The sequence below is a fragment of the Agrilus planipennis genome, unplaced genomic scaffold, assembly GCF_000699045.2.
Source record: "Agrilus planipennis isolate EAB-ADULT unplaced genomic scaffold, Apla_2.0 scaffold80, whole genome shotgun sequence".
Taxonomy (NCBI): domain Eukaryota; kingdom Metazoa; phylum Arthropoda; class Insecta; order Coleoptera; family Buprestidae; genus Agrilus; species Agrilus planipennis.
In genome coordinates, this window is record NW_020438873.1 from 130,872 (window position 1) to 139,804 (window position 8,933).

Below are 8,933 nucleotides of genomic sequence, written 5' to 3' on the forward strand. Positions count from 1 at the left end.
TCATGCAGGAAAAATAAAATGTTCAATTCATATAATCCAAATTTAATGTAGCTACCGACATAAAAAGTATTGCAAAAAATAAAAATGCTGTATATTGACAAGGTTCCGTGATATTTTCCATAGTAACTTTTCATGCGGACGTAGTATTTATACTGTTATTTGGATGTTAAGAAGCATTGATGTTTAGTTTTGTAGTTTTTACTGATTTATTTCATAATTTATCTACATATAGGTAAGTAAAAATAGTTAGTAGCATACCTAATGCATTCCTTTTTTTGTTGATTTGACTTGCTGGCTAGGTCAAAATTTTAGACGTAACAAAATTACATAATATTAAAGAACCAACCAATTATACACTGGTAGAGTATCTTTCGTGTAAAATTATAAATAACGGGGTCATTTCGTAAAAGTCTTTGCGGATGGCGAGCGCTTAAGAATGTAATCGTTTATTTCGGAAACGCCTAACGTTGATCGATGTGTTGGGTGAACTGTCCTTTCTCATTTTAGATTATTGGTAACAATTCACAAAATTTCTCTGACACTTTGAAGGTATACCTGAAACTCCTAACTTTTCGAATTTTTCTCATCTTCCAAAAGTGGACATTCATTACCTATATACGCACTAAGGCGCTAAATATCATCAACAGCTGAGGCTTTCAGGGCAATTGATGACCATTGTCTAGTCCAGCGGTCCCCAACTTTTCTTTTCTACGGAACCCTTTCTGAATCACGCTTTTTTGGCGGAACCTCATCCCGATAATAAATACGTAAAACTGATAAGAGTTCTATGTCTAACAATAAGAGGTGATTTATGCTGACTTGCCATATCTTCACATGCTTTTTCAAAAAGCCTTCACTGCAATGCTTCTGTCAATAATGACATTCAACAGCTGAACAGCAACAGTATTCCAGCTAAGGGCTTCGAAAGGTCAAATTTGAAAATATTGCGCTTACGAACATGGCGGCGTTTCAAAACTCATAGCTCCACAGCATGACGTGTCATACATACGAAAGATGGCTCGTTCGAAGCCCAATAAGTGTGAGAAGTTTTCGACGAAAATAATTCGGAACTGTCACATTCCCGATCTGCGTTAGAGCCAACGAAACGAAACTTGCGCAATTTGCCCTATTTTCATTTTTGGCGTTTTTCTAAGTCCACACGATGGCGCACAACTTCCGACTAAATGTTCCGATATCGATGGGAGTGTTATTAAAATTTTCTAGAGATCCTGTGCTCTGCGTGGATAATAAAAGCGCCTACCTACGATATTTCGCTTAAAAGTTATAGCTGTTGAAAGCTTTGGCCTAGTGTTATTTTTTAAAATCGAGAATTAAATGTTTAGGAGAACATATCTGGCAAACCATTAGAGATAGCGCAAAAATTCTTGCACCAATGGATGGCCTGCATCGTCGGGAACAGGAAAAACTTAATTTCGAAAGAAAATAAAACATTAAAAATTTTGAAAATTTTGAATTTCTGATCGGGACAAATTTCGACCGCACATGTCCTATAATGTTCGCACTGAGCCGGGGCATCCGTCTGTGAAAGAATTTTTTCGAAAAGTCCTACCGTTCTCCAGCTACGGGCTTCGAAAAGTCAAATTTAAAAATATTGCGATCACGAGCATGGGCGCGTTTGAAAATTCATAGCTCCGCAGCATGACGTCTGATACAGGCCAAACTTGGATCGTTCGAAGCCCAAAAAGGGTGGGAAGTTTTTGACAAAAAGAGTTCGGAACTGTCGCATTCCTGGTCTCCTATAGAGACGACTAAATTCACGCAATTTGCTCTATTTTCATTTTTAGCGTTTTTCTGAGTCCACAAGATGGCTCACAACTTCCGATTGAATGGTCCGATATCGATGGGGGTGTTATTAAAATTTTCTAGAGATCATGTGCTCTGCGTGGATGACAAAAGCGCCTACCTACGACATTTCGTTCAAAAGTTATAGCTGCCGAAAGCTTTGGCCTAGTGTTATTTTTTAAAATCGAGAATTAAATGTTTAGGAGAACATATCTGGCGAACCATTAGAGATAGCGCAAAAATTCTTGCACCAATGGATGGCCTGCATCGTCGGGAACAGGAAAAACTTAATTTCGAAAGAAAATAAAACATTAAAAATTTTGAAAATTTTGAATTTTTGATCGGGACAGATTTCGACCGCACTGTCCTATAATGTTCGCACTGAGCCGGGGCATCCGTCTGCGAAAGAATTTTTCCGAAAAGTCCTACTGCTCTCAAACTACGGGCTTTGAAAAGTCAAATTTGAAAATATTGCGCTCACGAACATAGTCGCGTTTGAAAATTCATAGCTCCGTTGCATGACGTCTCATACATACGAAACATGGCTCGTTCGAAACCCAATAAGTGTGAGAAGTTTTTGACGAAAACAATTCCGAACTATCACATTCCTGGTTTGCGCTAGAGCTGACGAAATTCACACAATTTGCCGTATCTTTATTTTTGGCGTTTTCTTGAGTCCACAGGATGACCCATAACTTTCGATTGAATGGTCCGATGTCGAAGGAGGTGTTATCAAAATTTTGTAGAGACACTGTGCTCTGTGTGGATAATAAAATTTAATGATTTCGTTTAAACGTTATGGCTGTGGAAAGCTTTGGCTTAGTGTTATTTGTTGTTGTTGTTGGCGAAACGTCGAATTATTGGCGACGAAAAAATCTTCGATTAGACCACGGTCATCAAACCCGAATATCAAGTGGTATATGAGGTCTGTTCAAAAAGTACGAATTTTGTGTTTTTTCAAAAATTATTTATTTATTCATGAATATCTATTATGCCCCCTTCAAAGTAATCCCCACCATATATTATACACACGTGCCAAGGTTTTTTCAAATCCTCAAATCCTCAATAGATAATTTTTTGTGATCTTGTTCAGCCCCTCCTTTGATGAGTTTTTATCATCCAAAATCGTAGCGTAGCGTAACTTAGTCCTTTCATGGTCCTCTTCAGTTTCGGGAAAAAGGAAAAGTCATAGGGGGCCAGGTTTGGGGAATACGATGGTTGCGGCACTATTACTGTGTTGTTTTCGGCAAAAAATTCGCGCACAAGCAAAGATGTGTGAGCAGAGGCGTTATCATGATGCAAAAGCCAATTTTGGTTCTTCCACAAATCCGAGTGTTTCTGGCGGATTGCTTCGAGCAAATTGCGCATGCCTTGCAGGTAATATTCCTTATTGACCATTCTACCCTGTGACTTATTGACCATTCTACTCTGTGACAGGAACTCATGATGCACCACACCCCTGCAATCGAAGAAAACTGTAAGCAAAGCCTTCATATTCGATCTAACTTGGCGCGCATTTTTCGGTCTTGGCTCGTACGGCAGCTTCTATTGGGATTATTGAGCTTTGGTTTACACGTTATAACCATAAACCCATGATTGGGTTTTGGTAAAAATCGAAAGGGAGAAGCCAATCGATGTATTTGGGTCCTCAGGAACTTCTCTAACGGTGATTCGACGATTGGTCAATACTATTTTGTTCACTGCGTCAATGTTTTCGTCGGTTGTTAATGTGCTCGGGCGTCCGTTACGCTCTTTGTCGTTCACATCTTCTTGGCCCTCTGAGAACATTTTGTACCATCGATAAACGTTACTTCGGGCCAAGATAGCTTCACCATATGCCACAGTCAACATTCGGAATGCGTCTGCGCACTTAATTTTGTTGTTCACACAAAATTACATACAGATTCTCTGATCCATTTTTTGGAATAAGCAAAAACAGAAGACGAGCCAAAACAAGTGCAAGCGAGGCAGATGTCAAAAATTAACTGAACATTTAACACGACCGAACTTGTCGGTATAAGTGAAGAGACATGAGTACCAACATAACGCCACAAAAATCGTATATACGTAGCCCGCGGAAATACAAAATGCGCGATACTTTTTGAATAGACCTCGTACTGAAAATCATCCTGTCATAACTCGGAGTTAACAAGAACCAGATAAAAACGACGTCGTTTACATGTCTAAAAATTGTTGCTATATCATTTAAAAATGTTTAACACTGAGGTTGCTTATTATTAATTTAGGGACTGTAACTAAACAAGAAACAATGCTGTACACAAACATTTACTTGAAGTAGAGTGGAGATGTAATAAATTTAACTTTTGAAGAACAATTTACTTATCTTATTGTAAATTGTAACATGCAAATATTGAAAAAACAAAACACACCACAGATTTAAATCATATTTAAATTTTATATTTCCGTATTATTAACCACTTATGTTGCAAAGGTGTTAATGGTGCACTGTATTAAAAGGAGTTCCTTGTATTGATGTGAAAAATGAAGGAGTATCTGGATTTTAAAAGAGAAACCAACCCAAGAGCAAACGCAAATTTTCTTAGTGTTATTACATTTTTGTAAGTGTTTCATTTCTTATGTGTTTCATATGAAAAATGTTCGGAAAAGTTGTCAGCTTTTTTAGACACGTTTTCCGCTTGAGTTCGTGAAGTTAGTAACCAAAATGACAAAATTAAGGGCTTTAATTTATAAATGAGTTTTGATATCGCAAAACTGGTCTCCACGAATACCGAAATAATAAAGAGGCTAATATGTTTATCCTGAAGGTTTACTCTATATATTGGTGAAATAATTTTTGAAATCCGATGAGTAGTTTCGAAAACAGAAAAAATTGGTAATCAAATATTACATTTTTATTTTCTTTTGTTGTTATGATTTCAACCTTTTNTTCCAATTAATTCTACGCAGTAGTTTTTGGTTGGTGCCCTTTTAATTCAACAGTTTATGACCACTTGAAAGGCCTGGGATTATCCTCGAAGCTCGATGTATGGGTTCCCCATATTCTCACAGAGAGAAATCTGTATCGCCGCATTGATGTCTGCGATTCGCTTATTAAACGTCACGAAAATGATCCGTTTTTGAAGCGCATCATCACTGGGGACGAAAAATGGGTTATATACAACAACGTCAAACGGAAGAGGTCATGGAGCAAAAAAGATGAACCGGCTCAAACCATTTCCAAAGCCGATATTCACCAAAAAAAGGTGATGCTGTCTGTTTGGTGGGATTTTAAAGGAATCGTTTTTTTTGAGCTTTTACCGGATAACACAACGATTAATTCGGAAGTCTACTGTCATCAGCTGGACAAACTGAATGATGCACTTCAACAGAAAAGGTCAGAACTAATCAACAGGAAAGGTGTAGTGTTTCACCAAGACAACGCGAGACCTCACACAAGTTTGGTCACTCGCCAAAAGCTTTTACAGCTTGAATGGGATACAATGCTACACCCACCATATTCTCCAGACCTGGCACCATCGGATTATTATTTGTTCCGGTCACTCCAAAATTTTTTAGGCGGTAAAACCTTCACCTCAAATGAGGAGGTCAAAAACCTCCTCGATCAGTTTTTTTTTATGAGCGTGGAATTATGCTACTACCAGAAAGATGGCAAAAGGTGTTGGACCAGAACGGTCAATATATAATTTAATAAAGTATTTGTTTATTATACGAAAACTGTTTTTCATTTCCACAAGAAAAAACGAAATGACTTTCCGAACAACCCTATAGTGTTATTCACTTATTCATGAAATAAATTCTACCTGTTAGTAAATATCGAATTAAAACTTATCTGTTTTTTATGATACTAAAATGACCTATGCATCTAAAAACTATTGCATATTCTATTTATTAAAAAAAGGAAGCAGAAGAAACAACATTGGTTCCATCCTAAAATGATTCAGAGATTAGTAAAACGGCAATTTTCTTATTTCAACTTCGGATATAATTTTTTCCGTATCCAAAACACTATGTAACGTTTCTTCTTCCTCTGCAACAAAAGACTCATGATGTGACATATTTGATAACCACTCAAAAGCTTTAAATTGCAGCACAGCATAGAAACAAGGCTGAAGGAGTTTGTCTTAATTCCCTTATATTTTTCAAAAGGTGATGCCTTTGTTCTCAATTTGTCACTAGTACTACTCCTTAATCTATACATCGAAGATGCGATCAACATCATTAAAGACAGTATAACTGGATAAATAGATATATAGGGGCAAAAGATTAGTATCCTTAGATTTGCAGAAGATATAGCAATATTAACATCTAGCAAGGACGAGTTAGAGATAGTTTTAAATAAAATTGAAGCAGTATTGTATGAAAATAAACAAGAGTAAAATAAAAATAGTGGTATGCAAGGGAAGAAAAACTAGGGAAAGAGCGAATGTAAAGATAGGAGACGAAAAATTAGAAGTGGCTGATTTTAAGTAGCTAGGAAGTCAGATAAGTCAGGACGGAAGGAATAGTAGGGATATGAAGCGGCGGATAGCGCAGGGTCGAGTCGCCTTCAATAAAAAGAAGTCACTTCTATGCTCGCGAACGGTTAATTTAGAAATTCGAAAAAGTTTGTTAAAGGTGTATATTTAGAGCGTGGTGCTGTATGGGTGCGAAGTGTGGTGTTACAAGCGAATGATGAGGACACAGTGGATAGAGAAGGTTAGAAATGAAGAAGTATAAGAAAGAATAGGAGAACAGAGGACCCTATGGAAGTCAATAAAAAAATAGGCGAGATAGATAAGTGGCGGAAACGGGAGTTAGAAGGCGTAGAGGTAGACCTAGATTAGGTTACTGTTCGCAAATAGTTAAGAATGTGGGATGTTCTAGTTTCAGGCAAATGCGAAAACTAAAGATAGGAAGGAGTGGCGGTGCGTGTCCAACCAGTCTTAGAACTGACGACCTTATGATGATGACATATGAATGAATTAGCCGCAAATTATGATACTTTAAGATAATCAGAAACAAAATTGTCACAATCGGATAAGTTTCATTCGCCTTTTTTATAATAAGTGGCCCAGAAGTTTCGACGTCTATATATTAATATAAATAACTAGGTTCTACCCGCTGCTCCGCTTGCATTAATGTCCTAAATACCTGCTAAAGATCATCGATCACCATATGAGACTAATTTTTCTATCCTTCGGGAATAGTATTTTTTCTAGATAAAAGGTACCCAGTGCTCTTTTCTATACCTCTAACAATGTTTGTGCAAAATTTCATGCTGATCGGTTGAATAATTAAGGCGTAAAAAAACAAACAAACAAATTGACATTCGCATTTATAATATTAGTTAGGATAATCTATAATATTTTAAAATAGTAGGCATACACATACAAAAGTTATTATTGCAGTCGGTCAGACGTATGAATTTGATAGCAATTCGTATTTTTTTATTACAAATGTATTACAGTAATTATCCAGTTAGGTGTTAGCTTCATGCAGGAAAAATAAAATGTTCAATTCATATAATGCAAATTTAATGTAGGTACCGACATAAAAAGTATTGCAAAAAATAAAAATGCTGTATATTGACAAGGTTCCGTGATATTTTCCATAGTAACTTTTCATGCGGACGTAGTATTTATACTGTTATTTGGATGTTAAGAAGCATTGATGTTTAGTTTTGTAGTTTTTACTGATTTATTTCATAATTTATCTACATATAGGTAAGTAAAAATAGTTAGTAGCATACCTAATGCATTCCTTTTTTTGTTGATTTGACTTGCTGGCTAGGTCAAAATTTTAGACGTAACAAAATTACATAATATTAAAGAACCAACCAATTATACACTGGTAGAGTATCTTTCGTGTAAAATTATAAATAACGGGGTCATTTCGTAAAAGTCTTTGCGGATGGCGAGCGCTTAAGAATGTAATCGTTTATTTCGGAAACGCCTAACGTTGATCGATGTGTTGGGTGAACTGTCCTTTCTCATTTTAGATTATTGGTAACAATTCACAAAATTTCTCTGACACTTTGAAGGTATACCTGAAACTCCTAACTTTTCGAATTTTTCTCATCTTCCAAAAGTGGACATTCATTACCTATATACGCACTAAGGCGCTAAATATCATCAACAGCTGAGGCTTTCAGGGCAATTGATGACCATTGTCTAGTCCAGCGGTCCCCAACTTTTCTTTTCTACGGAACCCTTTCTGAATCACGCTTTTTTGGCGGAACCTCATCCCGATAATAAATACGTAAAACTGATAAGAGTTCTATGTCTAACAATAAGAGGTGATTTATGCTGACTTGCCATATCTTCACATGCTTTTTCAAAAAGCCTTCACTGCAATGCTTCTGTCAATAATGACATTCAACAGCTGAACAGCAACAGTATTCCAGCTAAGGGCTTCGAAAGGTCAAATTTGAAAATATTGCGCTTACGAACATGGCGGCGTTTCAAAACTCATAGCTCCACAGCATGACGTGTCATACATACGAAAGATGGCTCGTTCGAAGCCCAATAAGTGTGAGAAGTTTTCGACGAAAATAATTCGGAACTGTCACATTCCCGATCTGCGTTAGAGCCAACGAAACGAAACTTGCGCAATTTGCCCTATTTTCATTTTTGGCGTTTTTCTAAGTCCACACGATGGCGCACAACTTCCGACTAAATGTTCCGATATCGATGGGAGTGTTATTAAAATTTTCTAGAGATCCTGTGCTCTGCGTGGATAATAAAAGCGCCTACCTACGATATTTCGCTTAAAAGTTATAGCTGTTGAAAGCTTTGGCCTAGTGTTATTTTTTAAAATCGAGAATTAAATGTTTAGGAGAACATATCTGGCAAACCATTAGAGATAGCGCAAAAATTCTTGCACCAATGGATGGCCTGCATCGTCGGGAACAGGAAAAACTTAATTTCGAAAGAAAATAAAACATTAAAAATTTTGAAAATTTTGAATTTTGGATCGGCACAGATTTCGACCGCACATGTCCTATAATGTTCGCACTGAGCCGGGGCATCCGTCTGTGAAAGAATTTTTCCGATAAGTCCTACCGTTCTCCAGCTACGGGCTTCGAAAGGTCAAATTTGAAAATTTTGCGCTCACGAGCATGGGCGCGTTTGAAAATTCATAGCTCCGCAGCATGACGTCTGATACAGACC

General features: G+C 37.0%; 1 protein-coding gene across 1 annotated transcript in view; it reads left to right on the plus strand.

The window, feature by feature from the left end:
• Positions 1-8,933, plus strand: part of LOC112906115 (probable multidrug resistance-associated protein lethal(2)03659) — a 23,532-nt gene that overhangs the window by 2,181 nt on the left and 12,418 nt on the right. The window contains exon 2 of the mRNA XM_025979783.1: positions 4,256-4,382. Within this exon, the coding sequence (XP_025835568.1) occupies positions 4,306-4,382 (77 nt within the window). The 5' untranslated portion in view covers positions 4,256-4,305. The remainder of the gene's footprint in view (positions 1-4,255; positions 4,383-8,933) is intronic.